The 13971-nt window shown below is 41.1% G+C and overlaps 1 protein-coding gene across 15 annotated transcripts in view; it reads left to right on the forward strand.

The window, feature by feature from the left end:
* The window catches only part of ABI1 (abl interactor 1), a 79222-nt gene that overhangs the window by 20801 nt on the left and 44450 nt on the right, over nucleotides 1-13971 (forward strand). For all 15 annotated transcript variants that reach the window (XM_030511242.1, XM_030511522.1, XM_030511877.1 and 12 more), the window contains exon 2: nucleotides 2844-3011. In XM_030511242.1, the coding sequence (XP_030367102.1) occupies nucleotides 2844-3011 (168 nt within the window). The remainder of the gene's footprint in view (nucleotides 1-2843; nucleotides 3012-13971) is intronic.

Genomic DNA, 13971 nt, shown 5'->3' on the forward strand with positions numbered 1-13971 from the left:
ATCATAAAGTAACTATTAGGAAAACAAGTGGTTGACAGTCTTTGTATTGTGTTGTCTTTGAATAGTTAACTGGTGCAGATGTATTACACTAAAGCATCTGAAGGCATGGAAACATGTGCATTATCTTCTACACTGCTTTTAGTTTTTGCCTGAAAAGGTAGATGAAAGTAAACAGTTGAAGAACATGGGAAATCCCAGCTCCCTCCTCTTGCTGCCACGTAGCTCTTGGCTTCTCCTTCTCCATTCCCCCTTTTGCTGGCTGTGAACCTTTTAGCTTATATCTTGTGGATGCCAGCAGTTCTAATTAAAAAATGCAAAAGATTGTACGTCAAGTTAGTTCTAATCCAAACTGTTAAACTGCAAACTGAAACTGCTGAATTATCTGCAAAGCTTGAAAATATTTCTACTCTAATTCTGCTAGGCCATGGAATATGTTCCACATCACAACGATGAGCATGTAATCCTCCTGCCAAACAAGTCATTTGAATAAATAACTAAAATGTTGGGTGCTTAAGCAAATGAGGGCAAGGCATTTGATAAATAAATCATTAGAGACAAAAAGAAACTCTTTATACACTGGAGCTTTTCCATTTGACAACACTCAGTATTTGAGTGCTGTGGATTGGTAACCTGTTAGTGTTCAGCCTAGCATTATTCAGTTGAAATTTCATAGTAAGAAAACTGCTTGCATAAAGGCTACAGATCTACGCTTGAGTGTATATGAAGTTAGAATTGTGTTGGCTGCCACCTTAGTGGCTGTGTCTATTTCAGTAAACCTTTGATTTAGATATCACTGAAGCTGCTACTTCATTTTCATGCATTCATGATGAATGCATTTTCACCATTGCCCAGGGTGGTAGAAGTTGTTTCTTTAGGCTGTGGCTCAGTAGGACAGTGTTTTTAAAGGTACTGCTAGTGGTGGTTTGAAGTTTAAAATGCCTCTTTGGAAAGCCACCATGCATTGAGAAACTTGCTTCTTGAACCTTTCGTAGTTGTTTTACAGATCCTTCACCGCCAAAGTTTGTTTTCTAAAGAAGCAAAATGACTTTTACTAATGTTTTCTGACAGCTAGAAATGTCAATAGCTAGAAATGTCAAGACTCTTTAGGTGAAAGGTAACTTTGCATTTGGAAATACTAAAAAATGGAGTTTTTCGTAGTGTTGCCTTAGTACATGCAGTAGCTGGTTTACCTTTTGGCAGCAAATTGTACTGAACTGTTCTTGCAGCTTCACGTTGTAGAAGGCATCTGATGTGAATCCATTTGAAGGATGGCATTAACGAAGTGTTTTAGTAAGTGTCAAAACACTGCTAGAAATCTTAATCATGAATATGAGGAAATTTACTGGATTGGGAAGGAATTCACCCTTGTTTTAAAAAACATTTAAAAGTAGCCTAGGGTAGCTTGTGATGTAGTATTTGGGTCACACTGCAACTTTATAATGTATATGAACAGCTTGCCTTCTGGTTTGCTCCTTGAAGCAAGAGAGACAAGAAAGATTCTTTATTAGCTATTGCATCTTTTCATACTTTAATTTAGGGACAGATTTAACACCTGTGAATGTTAAACTAAAATATTGAGGTGAAGACATGAGAAGCAGGATTTAAGAATGAATGAGTACATGGAAACTGGAAAACACAGGGCTCGGTTGATTGCAAACAATTTCTTTTGTTTCCTGCTTAATATTGTAATTGCTGTGTATGATGTGTTTTGAGTGTTATTCAAAGAAATCAACAGTAAAAATAGGAGTCTAGTTGGAAGGGGCTATTAATATAAACCTTTCCTTGTGGTTGCTGAGATCAACTGACTAGTCTACAGATAAATAAAATGAGGAAGAAACTATGCTAGCACTGAGTCACGGTGTACTGCACATCTTTCCATATGCAGTGCACCTTTCCTACAAAGGGAAAAGAGAGCTCCGGATAGCTGCAGTTTGCAAGTTGGGCAACAGATGTATTACATGGCCTCTGCTGCCAGCTTCCAAGCTGTGATACAGGGAGCGCCTCAGAGTGGGGGGGTGTGCATTTGCCAGGTAGAGGTGGTGTTGGTCCCTCCCATCATGCCAGTGAGAAGGAACTTGTGCTGTGTGATTCAAGTCATGTAAGCAGTTGCTGATGTTGGCCAGTAACCTGCCCCCTGCCTAGGGAACAGTGCCTCAGGACAGATTGAGGACATTGTCTTAGCAAGTGGGTGATCTTTTTCTTATATTTTTGCCCTTTGGGGGGAAGCTGTGCTCTTTCCTGACACCTCGAAATGTGTGTCTTATCAGTCAATGATGAACTTTGTCAGTTGTCAAAGTTTAAGCTTTTGTGTGAGGAGGGATAATTTTGCAAATACTCCTTGTATGCAGCAGCCCTCTGTGTATGCCATCCTGATACTCGCCTTGCTTCTGAACTGTGGCCAGCAGTCATAGCCAGTATAGCTGGAGGGTTGGCTTTGTAGGTAGCGTGTGCAGTAGGGGACATCCAGCTGTGGGAAAATATTTGTCAGTCTTTAGCTGGCCTCGGCTGTGTGACCTCGTAAGAGATGGCAAAAGCTGCATTTCAGCGTTCCTGGGGAATTGGAGGCTTTTCGGGAAATGAAGGATTAGACAGGCTTTAGAAACGCAACTCCAACAAATCATGATACTGTTGTTTTTTCTACTGAATGAATTGTTTCTTGGCATGTAATTTTGTTATGGTTAAATTCTTTATCTGCTCCTTATTATTGAGAATTTTGAAAATGCGTATGCAGATAGAGTACTTTGACTGCACAGTCAGATCTTCTTGATTACAGATTCTTCTAAATATAGGTCATATTTTTTGTTCCTGGCCTTATGCAAATGTCTTGCTCTTTTACTTTACAGGCTCCAGATAAAAGGAAAGCATTAGAAGAGACCAAAGCCTACACAACTCAATCTTTAGCCAGTGTTGCTTATCAGATCAATGCACTGGCCAACAATGTATTACAACTGCTGGACATCCAGGCATCCCAGCTACGGAGAATGGAGTCCTCCATCAACCATATCTCCCAGGTAATCTTTCTCCCTTTGTTTTTGGTAGAGGACTGACAACATTGGAGCAGGTATTATCTTGTCTCTTGTATTGCTGAGCTGGATAGTTTATGTTGATTTCTTTGAATTCTCTGAGTAACATGATAGAAATGGTAAGGCTTTTTTTTCTTTTAATACTTTTGAAACCACTTTGTGACAGAGGTCATGACTGAAATAAAAGAGTTCCTTTATCAAGAAGTGCTGGAATTATATTTGTTTTAAAGCAGGAGTTAATTATTAAGATTCCAGGATCTGAAGCTGCAATTGAGGGAGGAGTAGAGAGGAGGATTCTGTTCCTGAAGGAAATCCAGTTAGAAGTACCATATGAGTGATGGTATTTTATTTTAACGTTGTAACATATGCAGCAATCTCATTTGTTTTCATACCCCTGCAGGAGGTAATGTCATGAGCTGTGTGGAGAGGGAGTGTTGCCAGTACCTGCTCAAGCCAAACTTTCCAAGCCAAGGCAGTTGGATGAGTGAGCTGACCTGACGTGTACAGTTACTGCAGTGTTGCTAGAGTTGATGCATGAAGGACATGGAAATAGATGATGGGAAAGAACAGGCCTGTCTCTGCCAGTGACAGTCTGTATTTCCTTAGCTGAAGCTTCACTCTTGCTGGCTATTGTTGAGGGAAGGCAGCTGATGCTGCTGCCTGCCTTGTGCCTGATCCGGCACTGGTCTGATTGTATGGCAACTCAGCCAAAGAATAAGTCTGCTGTGTTTAACCTGGAAGTGGCTTATTGAATAATGAGGGGTGTGCCACACTAGTGCCCAGGAAGGGAGGGACAGGATCCACTCGGTTATCTCACCCTTACATTGCTGTTCTGAAGTGGGCTTTAGTGAATTTTTGAGGGACCAGTGTCTGCTCTGTCATATGCCCTTACTGAAATTCAGTTGGATCTTTGCTGGGCTTTCTATTTGATGTTTAGCCGAGACATTTAATGAACAAATCTTAGAGGATTCAACCTAAAAATGTTCTTCAGTGCAGCCAGTGAATTTAAAACCTTTGTTGGTCAGCCAGTACCCTGTCAGTGGTACACCTTGGACCTAATACTTCAAAGAAAATGTTTCTCATAGCCTCTGCTGTTTATCTCCGCTTGGGCCCTGCTAACCCCTGTTTACTGTTCTTTTAGAGTAATTGTGGTTTCTAAAAATCTTTCTGTTAAATGGCAGCACAGTGGTTCACTGAAAGCATGTCAGCAGGGAGAAGATTCCAGTGTGTGTGGAAAGGCCCTCCTAGTAACAAACCTTTCGAAAAGGCTTGTCGAGTTAGCATGTGCTAGGAACTACACAGTGTGAAAAGCTGTTTCAAGTATTTAAGAAGTATCTGCCACTGGAACAGGGAAGTAGGAGGAAGTACACTTGCTGTAGATAATTGTCTTGTTTTATCAGATTCAGAGATTTCTTAATTCTAGTACTATGATGACCTCTGAATAATAATAATAATAATCATAATACTAATGACTGGATAAAGGATTGGATAAAGGACTGAACCTACAGGCTCGGGAAAGCGTTGGATGTGCTTTTATACTGAGCACATCTTTTGTGCGTTTCAGAGCTGCAGCGTGTGGAGCAATTATTGTTAAATTCTCATTGGCCCACTGATATGACTAACCATGGAAAAAGCCAAAATGGTTGATACTAGCACAAAAGGTGTTAACCCTCTGTACTGTTTGCTGCTTGAATTGGAGGCACTATGCTGAAAGCTATTGAGTCACCTGATACATGAACTGTTTGCTAAAGACTGTGAACAATCACTGCTTTGTAGAGCTTTTGAGGAGTGTTTAGCAAGGTCACTTGCTTGTAGTTTCTGTCCTGGTTGGTCTGTCCTGAAACTAATCCTTGCTTATAAATGAACCTCTGCAGACTAATTTTGTAGAATTAAACTGGATGCAGATAACGCACACATACCAGCTCAGCTATTTGCTTTGAAATGTTTCTGCTCAGATACTTCAACTACGTATCTTAAATCTGCTGTGCAGTTGCTTTGGTAGACTGTTTCTAAATTCTCTGGTCTCCAGAGTGTCTTTTCCATCCTTGTATCAGTCGTGAATATTTTTATGCTGTTAAAGTACGGGAATGAACATATTCTCAAAATGGAATTCTTCTCTATAAAATAAGTATTGCCTAGAAGCACACATCTGAGCCAGTTATTCAAATTGGGGTTTTGCGACATAGTTTTATAATAAGGTACAATGCGATAGTTTTTCTGGTTAAAATACCTTTCTTCTTTCTGTGGAAGAAAATCCTGTGGATCCTCTTCTGACCTGCAGGCAGTTTCTGTTCCCCTAATGTGTTTCAGTTCTCCGTGTGTGTTTTCCAGAACGTCTCAAGGCTGAATGGCTGGATAGCTGGTCTTGATTAGTAGCCACTCAGGGTTTTTTTTTTTCTAGCTATGTGCCTTCTTCCTTGGAAGAAGCACTCATGAAAAGTTAGGTGATGGAGTGTTGTGTTAAAGTCTTGTTACTGGAGTTTAATTTTACAGAGGGGAAGTTTGCTTGCTTTTATAGGAAAAAATTAATTCAACTTTGGCTTGTTGAGGGCAAACAGAGGTTTCACATGAGTAATCACACTGCGGTGAGAGAGCGCTGTTCTGGGCACACAGAGGCAGTGAACAGCTCCAGGAATGGCTTTCACATAGCAACTAGAGCAAAAGCATGCCCAGCTGCATCTATATTTTCTGCAGTCATAGCTGTCTTTCAGCTGTAATGTGTGTGTCTGGAGTGACCTGCCACATAATTATTTACTACACCAAATATACAGAGCTGTGCACATATAGCTCAGCTCTTCAGTTTAAACCCTTGGTACTGACTTTGAGCTTTGCTAAGCTGACTTGACTTTCCAAGCTGCTCTGATATGGCAGAGCAGAGACTTGTTCACCGTTCTGGTGAAGTTTGCAAACCCTTCATGTACACTCATTATGTTAGGCTAGATCTGTGAGGAGGAGAGGAGGGGTGGGAAAGAGGGCAATGGTATACTCTGGATCAGTGTGAGCATCAAGGCTCCGCTAAAGGCATTCAGGTTAGCAAATGTGATGCCTGTCTATACAAGAAGAGCTGGAAGGAAGATCCAGGGGGCCAGACTACAGGCCTGTCAGTCTGACCTTGGTACCAGGGAAAGTTATGGAACAGATCATTCTGACTGCCAGCACGCAGCACGTACAGGACAACCAGGTGATCAGGCCCAGTCAGCATGGGTTTATTAAAAGCAGGTCCTGCTTGACTAACATGATCTCCTTCCATGACAAGGTGATTCACGTAGTAGATGAGGGAAAGGCTGTGGGTCTTGTCTACCTAGACTTTAGTAAGAACTTTGACACTATTTCCCATAGCATTCTTCTGGAGAAACTGGCTGCTCATGGCTTGGACATGTGTCCTCTTTGCTGGGTAAAAACTGGGTGGATGGCTGGGCCCGAAGAGTGCTGGTGAATGAAGTTCAGGCCCCTCACTGCAAGGAAGCCATTGAGGTGCTAGAGCGGGTCCAGAGAAGGGCAACAAAGCTGGTGAAGGGTCTGGAGCGCAAGTGTTATGAGGAGTGGCTGAGGGAACTGGGGTTGTTCAGCCTGGAAAAATTTCTTCACTGAAAGAGTTACCCAGCATTGGAACAGGCTGCTCGGGGAAGTGGTAGAGTCACCGTCCCTGGAGGTATTTAAAAGATGGTAGACGTGATGCTTAGGGACATGGTTTAGTGATGGACTAGGCAGTGCCGGGTTAATGCTTGGGCTCAACCTTAAAGGTCTTTTCCAGCCTAAACAATTCTGATGTATATATACCCTTGTATGAATGCATGGACTGGGCAGGGAAAGGGGACAGGAGAAGCTGAGGGTCAGCCTGCAGTGCAAGACATCAGGAAGGACCTTGGACTTTGAGGTAGGGAAGGAATGAAGACCTTAACATTCAATGTATGATATTCCCTTGAGGTGCGCTTCACCTAAATAAACCTAGGACTTTTTTTCATGTACCCTAATGATAAATTAAGCAGGACACTGTGTATTTGTGCTCTGAATGCACTTTATGCTTCATTATGTTTATTTCCTATGTGTGTTAAATGAAATTCTACTTTGCTGTTTAAACTTTTGTTGTTCATTTGTGCCATTCTTCCATGAGTCCCTCAGACAGTGAGTAAATTCTTTAAGAAAGAAAATAAAAAATCCTCTTGTATCCCTCCATTCTGAAAATTGGTGTCTTTTAGTAGAGGAGTTAACAATTCAGCTCTTCATAGCTTGAATATTTGACAAGAGAAAACTGCCTCTCTAGAAATTTGGGCCTGTGTTCTTTTGCTCTTTTGACTTACTGTTTCTCGGTTGTTCCCCCCTCTTCCCCTCCTCCTCTTGGAAATAAGAGCTGAATTAAATATGTACTTTCAGATAATTATTTGCTGCTTCACTTTCACAAACTTAGAAAATGAAGATGGGGCAGCCAGATTCGTCGGAGGAGGGAGAGGTTGACAGGGACATCCTTGTTTACTGTGTCAAAACCGAAAAATGCAACAGATCAGTGCTCACATTTATGTCGGAGCAGCTGCAGTACTGGGTGTAGCAACTATTCCTTTTTTCCTGGACATAAACAGTTTTTAAATAGCTCAGTATTTAAATCCATGCCTCTTGAAGCATGAAGCAATAGACTTCTTTTTAAGAAATGATGATTTGCACCAGGAAACACTGCACCCCTTAAAACATTCAGTGTTAAGGTTTTCTTCTGCATCCGAAGCTCTCCTCTAATGTGAAATAAGGACTATTACAAAAAAAAAAAAAGTGTTCTGAAAGTATAACTCTCAGCAAAAAAAAAAAAAAAGAGTGCATCTTTTGTCACCATTAAAAGTTCGAAGCACTTAGAACTAAAAAAAAAAAAGAAAAAAATATCCCTGGTTTAGGTTAGAAGAGTCTTGCCTTTCACCATCCGTGTCTAATTCATTCCATGTGCAATTCATACTGCATGCAAGCAGAAAGCCATATGCATTCTGTTTCTGTGGTGTGGTGGTTTAGCTAAAGTCAGAGCATGAATGTAGATACACAGATGATATCTTTTCTCATAGGACTTCTGAATCTTAGAGCTGTAGCCTGTGTTGAATCACACATACACACCATGCCCATCCCCAAATACTAAGGCCTTTTCCATTAGGTGAGCAACCAGTCAGGACTGATGTGGGTTAGGTTTCAGAGAAGCTCTGCTGAAGATGTTCTGGGGCTTGAAGGGGTGAGCTCCTTAATAACAGCAAGTTGAGAATAACTGGTGTTTGATGCCAGTGATGAAGAGCGCAAGAGTTATGTGTTCGGCAGGTTTCTGCTGTTTGAAGAGGCATAAGGCAGTGTATATACTGTGGGGATTTTTCAAGTTGAATGTATGAGAAAGAGCTTTCTCTGGGTATGCGTGTCTGTCCTTTCGATTAATGTGATACTGCATTCATGGATTATGGTACGCGATCACAACAGTTCAAATTCATGTTTGAAAGCCAAGATGTAGAAAGAGAATAGAAAATGTGACAAATCATCGGCTGATGAATGTGGGTGGTCATGCCTAGGAACAAGCAATGATGTACTTTTGTACACTTATGGATGGGGAACAAAAGACCTCTTCACATCTCTTGGTGATGACTGTGCTTCTAAAGGACAGCTGTCCAGGTACTTTTATCCTGAAGTTGCTTCTTTAAATAGAAGAGGATGCTTAAAACTCTGATCTTGTTCTCTGACATGAAGAACATATGGGCTGGACAAAAGGACTGTTAACTGGAAGAAAATTAGTCAGAAGTGGCACATGGTTGGTGGCTGCTAATAAGCAGGGCCAGTACTGGAGCCCACACTGTTCAGAATATTCTTTGGAGACCATTCAGGACATAAAGCATGTTCTCGACAAATCTGGAGATAACCCTAAATTAGGAAAGGTCATTCATGTGCTGAATAGCAGAGCTTCAGTGCAGAGGAACCTTGATAAACTTGAAGATTGAGCCAGCAAAAGCCTTGGAAAACTGGGCAAGGTGCAAGGTCCTACACCTGAGGTGGAATAACCCCCTGCATTTGTATGTGCTGGAAGGTGACTGTGTGAGTAGCCATCCTGATGAAAAGGAGTTGGTGTGATGGTGGATGCTGTGCTGAACGTGAGCCAACAACAGAAGGCCATCTGAGTAAGCGAAATGGTACAGCAGGGCTGTGTTGGGAAAAGCGTGGCTGGCAGATGAAGGGCAGTGATTATCATCAGCTCTGCAGTGATGAGTCTTCACCTGCAGTGCTGTATCAGTCAAGGCCGGGGTGTGTGTGTCACCCCTGCCTTGTTCAAGGGTGTTCTAGGGAAACTGGAGATAGTTAGCAGAGAGGGATGCTGAAATGTTCATGGGCATGGAGCATGCAGCCAGCAAGGAGAGGTTGAGGTAGTTGTGCTTGTTTAGTCTGACGAAGAGGAAGTGAAGTGGTGGCATTAATGGTAGCCTACAAATAGTTAAGCCTGGCTCTGTCATCTTTGCAGTTAGTCTTGCTGTTGTTAGTGACAGTGTAAGGTTGAACAGTTAGCCACAAGTTGAAGCTTGGCAGGTTAGTACATGGAGCTGAGAAAATCCTTTTTATTTTGGAATATGGTGCAGCACTGGAACAGGTTACCCACTAGCATGACTGTTCTCAGTGTCACACTGCAGTAGCTGGGTATATCCTAAAAGCTGACTTTGTACCCTTGCGAGGTACAGCATGAGCTATAGGAACTAAATGGTGAGGGGGAGATAGTTACGAAGGGGAGAAACTGCCACTCAATGTCTACAGATCCTTGTAAGGCTCACTTTCATACAAACTTTTCTTTCCACAGTCCAAAAGTGTGTGAGAGACCAAGTGTTTCTGCAGGAACTAGAGCATCATCTAATGTTGTATGCATTAATAAGATTATGTCTTCTTTCTGGTTCTCTTGGACTGCCCTTGCTTGTCAGCAGACACAAATATTCTAAGTATGGTGAAGAAATTTGCACCTTTTGTTTAGATTAACTGTGCCTCCGGTGACATTCCCTCTCCTAATATTGTGCTGACATTTACCTCTGTGGCCTTTGCTTCGCATCCTGTTCTTCCTGTACTCTCTGTGATAGAGGTCAAGGCTCCAAGAAGTTGTCCTGTGCTTGCTCTGGTTATCTGTCTGCTTAGGAGAATTGTTAACTTTGTGCGTGTCAGCTTCTACATGGTAGGTATGAATTGCTCAGAATGTAGTATAATGTGTAAGAGTTCTCTTATCAGCTGTTAAGAAATTCCCTTCCTGACCACAAATGAATACACATGGGATCTGTCTATAAAGCCTGTGAAGTTGAGCTGATGCAGTCAAAAAAAATTAGTTATGTACACCTATGAGAGAGCAACCACAACTGTCAGCCTTGCTGTGATTGGGAAGGGCAGTTGCTTTGATGGAGAAGAAGAAACTGAGCCAGAAACTTTTGTTTCCTGTCGTTCTCCCTCCCTCCCACTGCCTTTCTTTTAATGTGAATGTAGGGTTTGAACATGGTTTTGGGGAATGGGGAAGCTGCTAACGTTAATAGTCATTGACTGTAATGAATTCCTTTGTATGCTGATTCCTATTCCACAGTCTGGTAGACAGGCAGTCTGAATGGTCGTTTTCAATGTGTTTTAGACCATTAGAACTGCCTTTCTGCTGAATGAGTATTTGGCCATAAGCTCTGGATACCTCATTAAATACTAAATTAAGATGCCTGATGCAGCCTCATTGTTTTTTTGAAATTAAAGCCAAAAATTCCAGGGCTGTGAACATTACTTTGAAAGGCCTTTTTGATAATTCTGTGCAACAGAGGAGTCAAGAGTGTTGGTGCACTCTTTCTTTTTTTGATGAAAACCTCTCATATCTGGAAGATACATCACATAAATGAAATGCGTCACTGACCTGCTGTAAAGCCACATATTGGACTTTTCGGCATCTTTTTTTTTCAGATGCATCTGATTAGATTGTTGCCTGAAATTAATTTTCCTTCTATTTCAAGGCTTAACCCATCAGTTTTCACATATGAATAGCTCCTGTTTTACACTGAATTGAGGTTTTCTTATCTCTGTCAATGTTTTAGTCCCATAAGGGCAAAGCAAAAAGGAAATGCAGCATATGACGTGATGGATATAAGAACGTTGTGTCTAACACAACAGCAGGTAACCAGCTACCAAAGCATTAGGTCGCTCACTGTATCTGTACCATCCAGTGCAGTTATTTGGGATGTTGGTTTTCATGGTAGCTGGGTAGTGTTATGCTTGAGCCGACTGTATTTGGGTAAAACGAGGGAAAAAGCAACTGCAAGAAGCTTATTGTGGAGAAGATAAGTCTTGGTTGTACTGCATCACTGAAACTACACCTCTCCATAATCTGACACTCCTGCACATGAGCACAGGCTTCTGGGTGCTTGTGGCTGGACGTCTTGTGCTGTTCAGAAGGGAGTTGCTTAGTGCTTTCTGCTGGCTGGTTTTATTATGGGACACATAAATACTTAGTTAATGATGATCTGCAGATGGAAAACCAAGAATTGATTCATATGTTTTATAAGTCAGCAGTAACATTCTACCACTTTCTATACTGCTGCTGGTTTGACTTTATTCTTTTTACTAGCAGCCTTTTGGGACCCATTGCTGTCTGTTATGCATGTCTTGTAAAAGCGCCCTTGCAGGTTATATACATACGTAGTGAACAAACTTTTATTAGTTTATGGGAGGACTTACCAGCTGCTCTTCTAAAGGTGGGACAGCTTCTCTTGTTTTACTGTCACTTTGAAAAAGTGTGTATGAAGTGTGGAAATCTGTCCAGCTGTGTTAACCTTAGTGAGCACTTGTCACATGGCTGCTGTGCTGCTGTGTATGTCCCTTCCCCAACATCACCTGGGACAGTATAACCTCTGCATCATGGGGGCAGCCACAGATCACAAAGTGAAAACTTTTCTCTTTATTGTAATGGAAAAAAGCATGTGTGAAATTGTATTAACTGATACAATTTATGGCTAAACACCTAACTAGAAATAGGTTGCCATAAATACTGTTTTTTCAGATCTACTTATTCCACCGGAGAATATTGTTGATTCTTAACTGACCCAAACAATTTGAGTGACAGCTAGTGGAGGCCGTGGTTCACTTTTTCAGTCATTTCCATTTGGAACGCTGGCGGTACATGCTGAAGTAAACACCGGTAAAGTATGTCTGCCTCTTCCTGAATTTCAGAAAATAGATTACGAAGGCTGTTGCTTTCCATTCTAATGTTCATTCCTGGTTCTAGCAAATTGTTATATTATTTAATAATTTTGCCTAATACTTTGCCTAGCTTTATCTTAAGGGCATGAATATGTAAGTAGTACATGACCACAGCATCACGTGTTTGCTTCCTCTTTAAGAATCCGCTAAACACCTATGACGCTTTTCCTGAACGTAGCCTTGTATGAATGCTAATGTAGAGTGGTTTTGTAGCTTCACCTGTTTGTGCCTAAAAGAACTTGGTTTTCCCTCTGTGTTGCCCTGTGATGGTTATTTACAATGGATCCATCAGTACAATTCAGTGTGGTGTCACACGGGGGTTGAAGCATAGCTTGCTATTTCTCTAACTGGCTTCTCTGTTCCTTGCTTGCAAGAGAAAAATAATGTCTTGTCAGCCTGATCTTGTCATGCTGTTTCAAATTCCTATATGTGGCAAAACCAGGAGCAACAAGGGTGTAATTACAAGCTATCAAGCTTCTATACAAAGTAAGAACAAGTAGGATGGGGATCTTAGATTTAAAAGGGGTCATGATGGAAATAATAAAATGTATCATTGCTTCAGGAAAGGTCAGTTGGGCTATCTTTTGAAAATACAAGAACAGGGAAATACTGAGTAATGACTAAAAAGCTTGATTTGATTATAGGAAGGTCTTTTTTCTTGTCAAACTCAGTGTTATATGGGATTGATTTTTCTTAAGTTATATTTTTGAACTGTGTTCAAAACTAGGCTGTATAAGGTTGCAGGATAAGCCTTGAAACCACAAATCAACCTTTAGCTGACTGGAAAGGGGATAAATGTAATCTTTTGAGAAGCTGATCCTTTTTTGTCCATTTATAGGATTTTTCTTACATGTGTTGTTAAGTATTGGGCAAGATGCAGCAATGGCCAGATGTATAGAACTACAAGATGAGCTGTACTGTGGATAAGTCTTGTCTCCTAAACTGGGCTGGAAAAGGTGTTACTGAAGTTTTTGAGCAGTGTACATATTTTGCTCTCTAATAGCTGATAGGTAGTGCATGGTAAGCTAATAACATGCCCGCTCATGTGGACTAGAAAATAGCTTATTTCTCTTGATTAGAAGCAATTCAAGTACTACTTAAACCTGGATGTTTTTTAAAAAAATAAATTTGGCTTGAAATTATGCAGTTGATCTGCATGCGTGTATTGGCAGATGAAACATGGCATTTGAGAGTGGTTGAACGGTATAAACATTTTTTTCTAGTGCTCCAGCTCAGGGTACTTTTTGCCTATGGTGGTGATGAGTGAGATGCTGAAATAAACAAGGACAGGCTTCATTTGGGAGGTGAAACCTGTAAGTCATATCAGAAATGTGCTATCTTCATGTAGTTATGGGTCATTAAGGTAAGGAGAGAAGTCCAGTCAAATGGTCTGAAACATATTAGACTCTCAACTATCTAATCTCTTAACCTGTGCCACTGTGTTTGGATTTAGTTTTCTCATACACCCTAAATCTTATGTTAAGAGGCAGCACTGACAGGGTTATAAGCCTGTAAGCTGATAGCAGCTAGACCATGCGTTATTTTATTCCTCTCTGCCTGCTGAGGATGGTCTGTCACCACTTATGTATCACTGTTTTAGTCTCCTGAATCGATGTATAATTAAGCATATCTGTTTCAGTGCTATATGGTGTTCATCCATGTGACTTGTAGACATGTCCATTAGTGTCTTATTTTGACAGTAGCATGAGAACCAACCACAGAAGTGCTTGTCCTCTATACA

Source organism: Strigops habroptila, chromosome 1, assembly GCF_004027225.2.
Source record: "Strigops habroptila isolate Jane chromosome 1, bStrHab1.2.pri, whole genome shotgun sequence".
NCBI lineage: Eukaryota > Metazoa > Chordata > Aves > Psittaciformes > Psittacidae > Strigops > Strigops habroptila.